General features: G+C 42.1%; 1 protein-coding gene across 1 annotated transcript in view; it reads right to left on the minus strand.

Annotated features, from left to right (window-relative positions):
* hcn2b (hyperpolarization activated cyclic nucleotide-gated potassium channel 2b) overlaps positions 1-14,481 on the minus strand; it is a 45,518-nt gene extending 31,037 nt beyond the window's left edge. Inside the window, exons 1-3 of the mRNA XM_088349409.1 lie at positions 13,787-14,481; positions 10,282-10,705; positions 3,052-3,213 (exon numbers count right to left, since the gene is read on the minus strand). Coding sequence (XP_088205535.1) covers positions 3,052-3,213; positions 10,282-10,705; positions 13,787-14,469 — 1,269 coding nt within the window. The 5' untranslated portion in view covers positions 14,470-14,481. The remainder of the gene's footprint in view (positions 1-3,051; positions 3,214-10,281; positions 10,706-13,786) is intronic.
* Between the last annotated feature and the right edge of the window lie 448 nt (positions 14,482-14,929).

Below are 14,929 nucleotides of genomic sequence, written 5' to 3' on the forward strand. Positions count from 1 at the left end.
TATCCCTCCCTCTTTCTTTCTATCTTTCTCTTTCTCTCTTTTTTATTTCTCTTTTTTTCTCTTGGTCATTTTAACAAGATAAGCGCACAAGTGTTTGTGTGGAGTTTTTTGGGCTTGCATTTTTTGGGTGTGTGTCTTTTCATACAATTGTTTTGCACAAAAGACCCACAATCCACCACCTACAGTATGAACAAATACCGATAAATATATTACTATCCTTTCCTACAAATGATGTCAAACCGCATCCTTTGGAGAACTGATATTTAGAAGCAAAAAAGTGCAACTCACTCTAAGTTAAAATGATTCAATTTTTGATTTTTCCTTAAACATAAAAAAAAATTTTGCAAACACGACACCGGAACACCCTCAAAACTGTTTTTGTGTGTAATAGGAATCAGGACAAAGGCAGAAAAGCAACATCTAATCGGTTAAAGCCAGCAAAAGTTGGCTCCCAAACGCGGAGAACGCAGGCCTATCATCACGCTTAATAACAGCTGCCAAGCTCCAACTCTTTCTAAATGAGCTTGGATTCCAGGGAATATCGTGTCGGTCCTAAAATCAAGCTTATTGTAATGTGCAGGTGTCCAATGTAGGGGCCAAGAGTGGCCCCTACGTTGTTAAACCCAGTTTTATATGCATTTAATGCATTTAATGCATGTAATCCAAAATGGCGGCGCGCGCAAGTGCAGCGGCTTCACGGGCTCCAGTTCGTCTTTTGTTTTTCAGTGTCCTTTTATCCCTCATATTTTCCCTTCGACTCCTTTCGCAAATACAATAATATCCACTACATCCCGAGGGATATACAGAGACCACCGGATCTCCCTGGGTGATCTGCCTGCCGACAACGACGGAGCAAAAGAAAAATGCTGCCAGTCGGGTCTGGGCTAAGAAGGTGACCACACAGACCAGCGCTCCCAAGCATGTTCCTAACCAACGCCAGATCCATCGTCCACAAAATGAGCTAATTTGAGCTGCGGATCGCCACCAACAGCGTCCGGAATTGGAGTATTTTTGTCATCACGGAGTCTTGGCTTTTCCGCCGCCGCATTACAACTAGCAGGACAGCAGGACGCACGCTTCACCGGCACGAACGAGACGGAGACTCCGGTAAAAACATGGGTTTGGGACTATGCGCTACAATAACAGCCGAATCATTGACACACACTGCTCACTCGATATAGAGTTTCTAGCAGTATCGTGTAGACCCTTCTATCTACCAAGAGAGCTAACTTTGCTCATTGTGCTTGCTGTTTACGTTCCACCAGATGCTAACGTTCCACCGGATGCTAACGTTAGCATAGCGCTAAATCTCCTGCCCGCTGCTATCAATAAATAGCAGCTTGCACACCCCAACGGAGCTTTTATCGTCGCCGGCGACTTTAATCGGGCATGTTTATGGACTGTACTTCCCAAATCCATTCAATACTGAGAATGAGCAATTAGGGAAAAAAACACTGGACCGTGTGTACAGTAAGATCAAACATCCAGTTGGATCCGCCCATCTCTGTCTGTCCCTCACCCTCTCATACACCCCCCCCCCTTCCGGAGGAAACAAAGCCTATACAACAAAGACAGTTAAAACATCTTCGTTGTTCCTTTATCTCTTTGTTTTCCTTATCCTCACTGTAAAATGTGGAACTGGAGTCGTCCAATTTCGTTGTATATCCCATGTTGTCACAATGACAATAAAGGTATATTCTATTCTATTTCTAAAACAACTTATCACGTTGTCCAGACAAGTTTTTACTATGTTATTTACGGATTCCTTCACCACCAAGGTGTTTGGGGACCACTACCTTAGGTGTGTCTTGGCAGCAACCATCCCTTGACGGGCTGTTTTTTTTAAAGCTGGGGTTTGACTCAGATACACCACCTTCATCATCTGGTCGCTGTTGAGGGATGGAAGGTGCGTGGTTGTGGTCATACATTTTCTGGGCTAATTTCAACATATTACATATTGTTTTCTTTTATTGATGTTCACTATGTATTGTGTATTGTTATGCTAAATCTATTACACCCTGGTCATCCTGGAAGGGGGGATAACCGCTTGTGAGGCCCCTTCTCGAGGTTTCTTATTTTCCTCATGTTGAGGTTTTTGAGTTTTTCCTTGCTCGCAAGTTGGTTTCAGATCAGGGGATGGTGTCATTGTAACCTGTGCAGTCCTTTGAGACATTTTGGGTTTAAGGGCGTCACAAATAAATGTGACTTGATTTTGTATGTTTTAAGGTTATTACTATTTATGTGTTTGTTATTTATTCTTGAGTATTATCCTTTTTTTTAAATTTATTTGTCTATACCAGTGTCTGAAACTCATGACAAAAGGTTACCGGACACCAGGGCAGACAGCTCTGAAAAGTTGCCTGCCCCATTTTTCCCAACTTGAAACACAATAAGACAACTCATCGTAAAAAAAACAACAACAACATTGCAAAGTATTAAGGATTGATAATCAGAATATATAACAGAACAACACTTTACAATTAAGTTTATTATAAATCTACTTATAACATTCATTGCATGTATATGACATCATGATATCGCTGTTATCCATTCGCCATCAGTATGTACCTGTATTTACTCATCTTCATTCATGCAATGTTTGCATTGCGTCATCTGCTACAAGCCACGTGAACTCCTCTTTCCACGATGCTTTTAATGTACGTTTACGTTTTGTAGCGTCATCAATTTTGTTAGCTTCTTTTGAATTATCAATTTTTTTTGTGCGTATACTTTAGAAAATGATATGCAAATGCACGATCTTATAATGCTCGGAAAAGTCCCGAAGCAGGCTTCTGATTCCTATTTTCTTATTGAATATTTATGTGTCGTGATTGTACCCAATGGTCGAGATTGAAGCTTGTGCCTCTGAAAATGATATTGTAACGAGTCATTGGGACTGTTGCGCTTTACACCGACCATCTGAGAATAACCGATGACTGGGGAAATTTCCACTCATTGGAAGGTTACAAAAATCAATCGTCATTTCTGCAAGTTTCCCCAAAGACGTCAATGAAATGACATGGTCAACGTTAGAGTATCTTGATGTCTTACCACCATCTTGTTGAGGGAAACCCAGCAGTCGGACGGGAAGTCTTGCAGCATGGGCACCAGGAACTGCAGGCAGCCGTCCCAGTGGCACAGCAGCAGCATCATGCCGATCAGGTTGAAGATACGCATCACCGCGCTGGCCAGGTCGTACGTCATGTGGAAGATCTGGGAAAGGTCATTTACATTGGGTTCAAAAGTCAAGTGCGAAACTGGGTGGGGGTTAGAAGTTGGCATTAAGGTTAGAAGATTAGGCTTAAAGTGATGGTTAGATGGTTTTGTGTTGTAGTTAGGCGTAATGTTAGGGGGTATGAGAGTTAGGGTTGTGTAGTTGTAGGGATATGATAAGAAGATTACGATAGGGTAGAGTGGTTAGGGTCGGCGAGTTAGGGTTTAGATGTTTGGGTATGGTTAGGGTGTTGTGGGTAGGGGGTTGAGGTTAGGGTCAGATGTTTAGGGTAATGGTAGGGGAGGGTAAGAGAGATAGTGTTAGAGTGGTTAGGGTTGTGGGGTTTGGGTATGGTTAGGATTTCAAGTTAGGGGGTTGCAGTTAGGGTCAAAAGCTTTAGGGTAATGGTAGAGTAAGGTAAGAGGGATAGGGTTATAGATTGGTTAGGGTCAGAGAGGTAGGGTTATGAGTTTTGGGTATGGTTAGGGGTAGGGGGTGACGTTAGGGTCAGATGTTTAGGGTGAGGCTAGGGTAGGGTAACAGGGATAGGCTTATAAGGGTTAAGGTTAGAGGGCTTATGTTAGTATTAGTGGGGTTAGTGTTAATGTTGGAGAGTTATACAAGAGTTAGAGAGAGAGTTAAGCCAGGAATATGGTTAGAGGGTTAGTGATAGAGGGTGTTAAAAAGTTAAGAGTTAGGGTCAAGGGTTTAGGGTTGTCAGGTTAGGGTAAGAAGGGTTAAGAGGTTAGGGTATGGTTAAGGTTTAGGGGTTTCAGTTAGGGTTAAGGTCAGAGCTTTAAGATAAGGGTTAGTGGGGTTAGGGTTAGAGGGTTAGAGGGTTCGTGTAGGGTTAGGGTTAATGTTAGAGGTTTGGGGAGTTACGGTAGGATTAGGGTTTAGGGTTAGTTTTACAATGTTAGGGTAGGGAGTTAAGGTTAAAGGGATTAGGGTTAGGTTAAGAGGGTCAGGCTGAGGAGGCTAGGGTAAGGTAAGAGGATTAGGGTGTCTGGGTTGGGGTCTTAGGTTAAGGGTAGGAGTAGCATAAAAGGGTTAGGGTTAAAGGGATATGGTAAGAGGGGTTAGTGTTAGAGATTTTGTGTTAGTGTTTAGGGTTAGAGGGTTTAGGGGTATATGATTGGGTTAGGTTTAGAGGTTTAAGTGATTAGGGTTTATGGCTAGGATTTGTGGGCTTTGTTTAATGTTAGACTCTAGGTTTAGGGTTTGAGTTAGGCTCAACCCTAAGCTTAAGTAATACAATTATTCTAATGACGGCACAGGCTAAAATCAGAATTTCCTGTAGTTGTTTTATTTACGTACAGTGAACATCAATGCTTAACTCGACTTCTATTTCCAAACAAGGTCCTTCAGGAGAAGTTAGCCAAGCGGCATCCCCTTACATGATTAATCTTTCACAAATGGATCCCCGCCACCTTCTACCACCCCACCAACAGAAAGTCAGGCGCTGCAATCTGGGTCAACGTTCACACACTACAAAAACTGGGAACCATGAGACAAAGAGCAACCACATGCTCTTTCACCGACACGTTATCTGCTCATGTGTAGCAGACGCTGGATGTTCTCCAGAACAATTAACGCACACCCATTCCCTTGCGCCACCCTGAGACAAAAGCATGCGAGACGAGAGCTTCCTGCCCCGGGAAAATCGTTACACTTATTCCCGACAATGCCGATCTGCGCCCCCGTGTGTCACCCGATACGAGTCGTGCTTAAGTCCAAATTTGGTGCTGCTATTTTGACCAAAGGTCAGCATAGTTTTATCACACTTGGACAGTTTTGGGGGGGTTTAAAGTGAAAGTATGACATTTTATGTATGTGCTGCTTTAACTCTTTAATTAAAACGGCTTAAATGGTAAATGGTCTGCATTTATATAGCGCTTTTTCAAGTCAAGGAAGACCTCCCAAAGCGCTTTACAATGTGCTTCACACTTACCCATTCACACACACACACTCACACACCAATAGCGGCCATGCAGCCATTCAAGGCGCCTACCTGCTTATTGGGGGCATTAGGGATTCACTGTCTTGCCCAAGGACATTTCGACATATAAGCGGGGAATCGAACCTGGGATCTCCCAAGACGAGCGCCTCCTGAGCCAATGCCGCCCTTAAACGCTCTTTCCTTCTAGTGTTACTGTAACTTTTGACTCAAAGCTTTGAGTCAGATTTTAACACTTAGATTAAACCACATTTAACTCAAACGGTTGTCTTTAAAGGTGCTTTAACTCTTAAATTAAAATGATTAAAATAGTTAACTCTGCCCTGCGACTGGCTGGCAACCAGTCCAGGGTGTCCCCTGCCCACTGCCCGAAGATAGCTGGGATGGGCTCCAGCACCCCCGCGACCCTACTGAGGATAAGCGGTGCAGATAATGGATGGATGGATAGGTAAGTATTTTTAAATGCTGCTGTAAGTAAATTTTAAGCTCAAGCTTTTATGAAATGAAATGATCTGCGTTTATATAGTGCTTTTCAAGTCAAGACTTCCCAAAGCGCTTTACAGTGTGCTTCACATTTCCCAATAGCGGCCATGCAGCCATGTAAGGCGCTAACCTGCTTATTGGGGGTATTAGGGGTTCAGTGTCTTACCCAAGGACACTTCGACATGTGCTGCTCTAACTCAAGTTAAATTTGGGGTTGAACCTGCTTTAAAGTTTTAAAGATCCGTCAAATTACAAGTTAAAACTGCTATAAAGGTTAAACCTTTGTTAAAATGTTGTTGCAGTTCTTGAGTTAAACCATTGACGCTATTACTGAGTTAAAGCTTTAAAGCTGCTTGAAGTGAAGAGTTACAGCAGGTTTGAGATTTACCCATCCTTTAACTACAACCTTAAATCTTTAATCAAAGCTTTAATGTTATGTTAACTCGAGATAACTTTTGCGCATTAACGCTTTAGAGCTGCTTTCACTCTTAGGTGAAAAATAAAAATAAAGGTTTAAGACTTTTGGTGCTGCTGTAACTCAAGTTAAAACTTTTAAAGATTTACTGATTGTTTTAACTATTGCTTTAACTTTTAAATTAAAGCTTTTCAAGTCGTGTTAACGCGAGTTAAAGCAGGTTCGACCCAAAAGTTTAAATCTTCTTGAACTCTAACGTTGATATGCTTAAAATTTTTAACAGTTTTTAAAATGCTGCTGTAGCTCTTAATTTCCATCCATCCATCCATTATCTGCGTCGCTTTTCCTCAGTAGGATCGCAGGGGTGCTGGAGCCCATCCCAGCTATCTTCAGGCAGTGGGCAGGGGACACCCTGAATTGGTTGCCAGCCAAAGCTCTTGATTTCATTTTTTAAAATACGTCAACACTTGAATTAAAGGGTTAATTATTGTTTTGACATCAACTTTAACTCTTGAGTCAAAGTGGGTAAACAGCTACTCTGACATCGCTCACATTTTTCTAATTTAAATCTTGGCGTTTGTATCGCGGGTAAAATTTTGGGGTTTTTTTTTGCCCGTGGTTGCCCGCGATGGAAAATGCGCAAAATTGGCCAACCCGCTGTTCATCGGTGGTATGCCCGCAAAACAGACGCCGGCGACTGTTCCGCTTCCTCATCGCGTCATTTCCGCGTCATTTTCTTGTGTGGACCACGGGTATAAAAGCTGACGAGCCGGCGTTATGCCGAGAAATGCACCCTTGCCGAGATTTGCATCCCCTTGCTACTACAACCACTTTTACCTCGTTTTATCACACTTTTATATCACTTTTAGGGAATTTAATGGCGAACATATAACCAAAACCATTTCGTCTTGCATTTGTTGGGAATGTAATACAACTTAAACCATTCCGTCTTTGTATTTGTTGTGAATGTGATCGAACGGTAATGCACGCCGTATACAAATCACTTTTGAGCAGGTAACATGTTTATTTTGCCTTTTTCTATTCAAATCGCTCGTATTGAAACTGTTATGCACTCTACCATAAAGCTTATTTCTGCATAATAAGCTTTACGGTAGAGTGCATAACAGTTCTCAAAAGTGATTTATATACGGTGTGCATTACTGTTCGATTACGTTCACAACAAAAACAAAGACGGAATGGTTTATGTTGTATTACATTCCCAACAAATGCAAGACAAAGTGGATTTGGTTATATGTTCGCCATTACATTCCCTAAAAGTGAGATAAAACGAGGTAAAAGTGGTTGTAGTAGCGAGGGGATGCAAATCTCGCCAGGGATGCATTTCTCGGCATAACACCGGGCTGTAGAAATCATAACCGCTCAAGACACAGTCCCGTGAAGATCAATATTTCAAGCTATGGCACCAAAGAAGCCTATATGTTATAATTGTAATAGTTTTTCATTTTTATTTTATTATCTTGTTATGAAATGAAAAGAAATGTCAAGAAATAAAAATGGATTAAGACAAGGTCACTACGGTGACGGGGATCCATGTCCACCCCTTGACGTCTCGAGCACAACTGACGTGTGCTCGGCAAATCGTGCTGTATATACGCGGAGAAAGGCGTTTGACCGTCACACGCGTAACACGCTAATTTCACGTAATAACACCGCGATACAGGCGCAGAACATGCTATTACCATGCTCCACCCACGATTACCCGCTGAAATTTCGCGTCCTACCCACGTGTAACCACGCCCTGGCCGCGGCCATAGCACGTCGTTCTGCGTCATTTCTGCGTCATTACCTCGTGTGCCGCCCGCGGTTAACACGTGGTCTAAAGTTTTGAGCAGCGCAAAACTTTTTCGCGCAGCCAACCGCGTGTGAATTTCCGACCGCGAGTAAAGCACTGCTGTATCTCGTCTATATGGCGATCTCAAAGCGTCCAACAGCGTCTGCTTCATGAGCAGAAATTTCTGGCCGTAATTCAGCCTTGATACGCCCGTGAAAGGCTGTGTGACTGGGCCCTAAAAGTTTTGAGCAGCGCAACGCGTGTGAATTTCCGACCACGAGTAAAGCACTGCTGTATCTCGTCTGTATGGCAATCTCAAAGCGTTCAATAGCGTCCGCTTCACAGGCAGAAATTTCTGGCCGTGATTCAGCCTCGATACAGACGCAAACGGCTGTGTGACCGGGCCCTTAATCACAAAAAGTCTCAAAGGACTGCACAGAACACCATTACGCCATCCCATGATCTGAAACCTACATGAGGGCAAGGAAAAACTCAAAAACCTCAACATGAGGAAAATGAACTTGAGAAGGGACTGCACATGAGGTGACCCCCCTTCCATGATCACCAGGCTGCAACAGATGTTTCAATAACAAAAAATAAAATTCAAAATAACATAATTAAAGTATGACATAAAATAACGAATAAAAAATGAATTTAAAAAATATAGACAAATTTTCCGTCATAACAGATTTTTGTCATCGAATATAAAAATGTACATATCGTAGTATAAACCCAGAATAAATACATTGCATGACAATTTTTCCCTCCAAGAATCACTAGACGTCATTGTCAAATGTCAATGCTTTTGTTTAACATAATTGCGGTGCAACCACACGGCACCGATTCCGTGTAGTTGTTTACGTGGAACGGAAACAGTAATTAAGCTTCTCCCTGAGTGCAAATTACCACTAGGTAATTAAAAGAGGGTGCGCTTGTTTTCGGTGATTCACGGCAGCTGGGAAAAAAAACAAGTCTACCGTCGGTGGTGCGATGTACACAAACACGACACGACGGGGTTGATTAGGTTTATTTAGTATAAGAACGTATCGAGCTACTAGAGCAGCGGTGTCGAGCTCGTTTTGGCCACATTATAGAAGAAAAACATTCTCGTGGGGGGGCACTAATAGATTAGAGATGGAGAGAGAAAAAGAAAGAAAGAGTCAGAGAATGATAGAGATAGAAAGATAAAGAGAATTGGGGAGTGGGGAGATAGAGAGATGAAAAGATAAAGAGAGGGGGAGAGGGGGAGATGGAGAGATAGAGTGACAGATAGAGAGAATAAGAGAGAGAGGGGGAAAGAGAGAGATGGAGAGATAAAGAGATAGAAATATGATGAGATGGAAAGAGAGAGAAAGAGAGAAATAGAGAAAAAAAGCGGAAGATGAGATGTAGAGGTAGATGGAGATAGAGAGAGACATACACAGACAGAGAGACAGAGAAAAAGAGAATAAGATGGAGAAAAAGAGAATAAGAAAAGGGGATAAAGAGAAAGATAAAGAGATGGAAAGATGGTAAGAATGAGAGATAGAGTGAGAGAGAGAGAAAGATGGTGACAGAGAGAGAGACAGATACAGAAAGAGAGGGACAGAAAAATGGTGAGAATAAGAGATAGAGATATACAGAGAGAAATAGAGGGATGGAGTGAGAGTAAAAGAGGGAGACAAAGAGAGCGAGAGAAAGAAAGAAAGAGAGAGGAATAGAAATAGAGGGATAGAGAAAGAAAACGAGAGAAAGAGAGAAAGCCAGAGATAGATATAGAGAGACAGAGAGATGGAGAGAGTTAAAGAGATGGAGGGATAGAGAAAGATAGATAGGTAGATAGAGAAAGAAAGAAACCAGGAGATGAATAGAGAAAAATAGACGGATAGCGAGGAGGAGAAAGAGAGGGGGAGAGAGAAAGAAAGCAAGAAAGAGAAATGGAGTAAGATAGAGGGATAGAGAGAAAAAGAGAGAGGGAGAAAGTAAGCCAAAGATAGACATAGGGAGACAGAGAGATAGAGGGAGAGAGTTAAAGGGATGGAGAGATAGAGAGGTAGACAGAGATAGAGAGAAAGAAATAATGAGATAGAGGGATAGAGAGAAAGAGAGAGAGAGAAAAAGAGATGAGGATGGAGAAAGATAGAGACGTGGGGAGAGATGGCCTGAGAAAGCAAGAGATTGATAGAGATTGAGATATCCTGTATATAGTCTTAGAGAGATATCTCGTTAAACGCATAAATACTGCAAACTTTGACTTTTATACGTTTTTGGGTACACCAAATAATTTGTTGTCGATGTCGTATAGTAGGGAAAATGCTGTGAAAAGGGTTTCTGTACCATAAAGTGAAAACGGTGTAATGTGAGGACGGCCTACTACTACTGTATTGGTACCCTGCTCATCCCTACCTAATAGTATATATTTTTGGGCAGGAAATTCCTACCTCTTCCCATTGGTGGATGTAGCGGATGAGCCTGGAGAGGCGGAGCAATCTCAGCAAACTGAGAATTTTGGTGAAGCGCACGATTCGAAGCGCCCTGGCCGTTTTATAAACTTCCGAGTCGATCCCTTTCTCCACGATGAGGAAGATGTAATCCACCGGGATGGAGGAGACAAAGTCCACCACGAACCAGCTCTGCAGGTACTTCTTCTTGATCTTCCTTGGGTCCAGGATGATCTCGGTGTTGTCCTCGAAGACGATACCCGTGCGGAAGTTGAGCACCAGGTCCATGAGGAAGAAAGTATCGGAGACCACGTTGAAGATGATCCAAGGCGTGGTGGTCTCGTCCTTGAAGAAGGTGATGCCCACCGGGATGATGATTAGGTTGCCCACCATGAACAAGAGCATGGTGAAGTCCCAGTAGAACCTGGGACAAAAATTGTCCGAACGTCACCACGGCAACCAAATAATCGATTCTAATCATGGTTTGTACTATTTTTCGTGGCTGAATTCAAGCACTGTTTAAGAACTTTCCAGGCCAGTTTTCCCGGTATAATTTTAAGAAAAAATCCAACACCAAGCAAAATTACAGGAGCTTAAACCTTAGCTGCAAACCCTAACTCTAACCCCAACATTATTTTGAAATCGCAAAATCAGTTTAAAACCCTAACTTGCAGCCCAAACCCTAGCTCCTAACCCTAGCCCTAAACATGTTTCAATTTATAACCCTAGCACTAAACATATTTTGGAACCCTACATTCAGTTTAGAACAATAATATGGAGCTCAAATTCTAGTTCCTAACCTTAAACCTACACCTAACTCTAGCAGTAAACCTAGCCCGAGTCATATTTCAGAAATCTAAATTCAGTTTAATACCCTGATAAGGAGCCAAAACCTTAGTTTCTAGCCCTAGCCCCAATCATATTTGGGAACTATAAAACAAATTTAAAACCCTTATTGAAGGCCAAACCTCCCTAGCTATAACCCTGTTATAAATGGTTACCCTAGCTCGAAACATATTTTGTAAGCCTACATTCCGTTTGGACCTTAATATGGAGCCCAAACCCAAGCTCCTAACCCTAGCCCTAAACCTGTTTCAAATTATAACCCTAGCTCTAAACATATTTTGGAAGACTACATTCAGATTAGAAACCTAACATGGAGCTCATACCCCAATTCCTAACCCTAAGCCTAACTCTAGCAGTAAATCTAGCCCCAACCCTATTTCAGAATCCTATATTCATTTTAATAGCATAATACAGAGCTTAAACCTTAGTTTCTAACCCTAGCCCCAATCCTATTTTGGAATCATAAAATACGTTTAAAACCCTTATTTGAAGCCCAAGCGCTAGCACCTAACCTAAGAAACATGGCAACAATTTTAAACATTTTGAAGCAAACAACCTAAAATTCAAGCACTTTTCAAACCTTAAAAACACAACATTAAAATTCAAGCAATTTTAAGGAATTCAACAACCCAATAAAACCCGTTTAATAAAGGAAAATGGTGAAATTAACCCCAACACTAAAACTCAGTAATTATTGATAATAAATAGCTAATTTTTGATCACTGATTAAATTATTGAGTACATTTTTTGTAATGTTAAATATGTCTTATTACTGATAGATCTCGAGCAGGTATATCTATACTGATACCATGAGTACCGGTACATAAACATCCCTAATGTTCTGCAGAAAAAAATATTGTTTTTAAAGGGTCGGGGTTTATTATTCGAAATGGGGCGGCAGTGGCTCAGGAGGTAGAGCGCTCAACTTGGGATCAAAAGATCGCAGTTCAAATCCCGGGCTCCTCCGTGTTACATGTCGAAGTGTCCTTGGGTAAGACACTGTACCCCTAATGCCCCCGATAAGCAGGTCAGCGCCTTACATGGCTGCAAGGCCGCTACTGGGAAATGTGAAGCACATTGTAAAGCGCTTTGAGAAGTCTTCATTGACTTGAAAAGCGCTATATAAATGCAGAATGCAGATCCTTTCATCATTATCTTCTGCCCCCTAGAGATAGAAAACGTTAATTATTTGAACAATATTGATTTGAATAAATGGAAATATTTTTGGAACATAAACATTTTTTTTAAACTTATTGGTCAAGAAATTTGTAAATATTACACATAACATGAGGCTCACCTAACTCACCTAGCTGACATACTGTAATTGTCCACCATTTTGCTGCTAAGGGTAACCCCAAAAACCTTGTAAAAGTGCAAAGAAATTAGAAGAAAAATTGTGCTTTTGGTTCACGTAGTTTCTCTTCTTCCTTGTGCTTCTTTCCAAACTCAATACAAGTAACATTTGGAGGGTAAACAATACACACTGTCCCTTAAGGAAATGGATTTATAATACTCCATTTTTCAGATCTATACCCAAATCTTGTGTGGTCACTGATACCGGTACCACACCCCAATTCCATTTGTCCCTAACCTTTGCGAAATGACCAAAACCCAGTATTGGTAATTTTCTAACAAAGTTGGGCAACAATGTATCAAATTTCCCTAGCTTTTCAAAATCTGATTATATTTGTGATAGAATCGCTATTAGACCAATACCTGGGATGATTCTAAAGTATGGGTAATAATGTTAGCCCGATACCCAACATTATTGCAAAGTATCAATACTTGTAATCCCTACAATTCAGGTCTAAATGGAACCGACACATTTTAGTTTTTTTACTTGGTTGAAAAAGGGTATTATTTAAAACCTTGAATAGACCACTTTTTGAGGGGTACATGGGGACCAAATTAGATGAGGTAAACACAAAACTACTATTTTGGACTCAATTTGCTCCGTATTGAATGAGATAAACATGACCCAATTTTAGATATGTTGGACTAAATCCGCATCAAGATGTCTTTATTTGGTTGAAAAAAGGTATTTCTAAGGACATTCTAAAGATAACATTTTGGGGGCCACTAAGGCTATATTTGTACTAATTTTGCCTCCACGCAATTTTAGACATTTTGGACTAAATCGTGTCCAAACCAGATTTAGACCCAATCCGACGCCAAGACGTCTTTATTTGGTTGAAAAAAAAAGGTATTTTAAAGATCATCTGAAGAAAACTTTTTGGGGGGCCACAAAAGCTATTTTTGGACTCATTTTGCCAACACCTAATTTCAGACATTTTGGACTAAATCATGTCCAAACCAGATTTAGACGCAAATTCGACACAAAGACGTCTTTATTTGGTTGTAAAAAGGTATTTTTAAAGACCTTCTGAATACAACTTTTTGGGTCCACAAAAGCTATCTTTGGACTTATTTTGCCAACACCTAATTTCAGGCTACATTTGGACCAAATTAGACAAGGTAAACACAAAAAGTGCTATATTTAGACAGCATTTGCCCCATGCTGAATGGGCAAAACACAACCCATCTTGAGACATTTTGGACAAAATCCTGTTTCGATTCAATTTTGACTAAAATTTGACGTCCAAAAGCCGTCCGGTGCAAAATGGGAAGGCATTAAAAGTTGTTGGGCGTGTGCGCATACCTAAAGTCGCTGTAAGGATGGATGATCCAGTTCCCTGCCGACTTGACCCTCTCCTGCTCCTTCTCAACCGCCTTCTGGCTGCCGAACATCCGCAGGGAAAACTTGTTCACCCCGGGCTGCAGCATGGAGCTGAACTGCCGCTGCATGAAGGTCTGACCCCGGCTTGGCTCGCCATCATCCCCCGCGGACAGAGACCCGTCGTCGGCCACCGCCGCCGCCGCTTTCGTGGATGACTTCCTGGGTAGAAGAGTCGGAGTGTGCCCTCGACCCCCGGACCCGGTGGAGAAAGACACCCGGGAGTCTTTCTTGTCGGTCCCCGCGGCGGTTTTGACCTCCGCCCCGGGTGCGTCCGAGAGCGCCAAGCCGTCCATGCTCGGAGCGTTGCCGCCCTCGGGTGCTTCTACTCCTCCCTGCCAGGAGATGAGTGAGGAGAGGCTGCCGGAGCTGGTGGGCTCCCTCCGGCAGTCGCCGTTCTTGTTGCAGATCATGCCGCCGGTCGTGCGTCTTAGCGGGGGAGCTTCCGCCGCGACCCGGGCATCCTTTTGAGGGTGCCGAGTCGAGCTTACGCCGGAGTTCTGGTGATCTTGATCGGCGTCGAGGAGCAGCAGCTCCGTGGCGGCGGCGGCGGTGGGTTTCTTGGACTTTTGGGGGGCCCCGCCTCCTCCCAGCGGGAGCCGCTTCATGGTGCAGGTGCCTCCGCCAAGGCGAACAGACCCGGAAGTATGCGGGGGGCGGTGCGAAGTGGACTTCTCCACTGGGACGCAGACGCACGTGAACGCAACACTTTCAAGACAAGTCGGATTTTTAATAAAGTTCTGTAGTTTTTGTAGTGTTACTGTACTTTTGTACTATTTATGTAGTATTTCTGAAGTCATTTCTATGTAGCATTTCCATAGTAGTATTTTTTAGCATTTCGAAAGTAGATTTTGTTGTTGTGTACGTGTAGTATTTTCATCATATTATTAAAGTAGTTTTATGATGCTAGTATTTTTGTAGTATTACTGTAGGTTTTTCTTTGGTACTATTTCTGTTGTATTTAGTAGTATTTCCATATAAGAATGTTTGTTGTATATCTGTTGTATTTCTGTAGTATTTTAAGTATTTCGAAAGTGGATTTTTTTGCTGTGTACGTGTAGTATTTTC

Source organism: Urocampus carinirostris, chromosome 12 (genome assembly GCF_059441175.1).
Source record: "Urocampus carinirostris isolate Australia breed hairy pipefish chromosome 12, RoL_Ucar_1.0, whole genome shotgun sequence".
NCBI classification, from domain to species: domain Eukaryota; kingdom Metazoa; phylum Chordata; class Actinopteri; order Syngnathiformes; family Syngnathidae; genus Urocampus; species Urocampus carinirostris.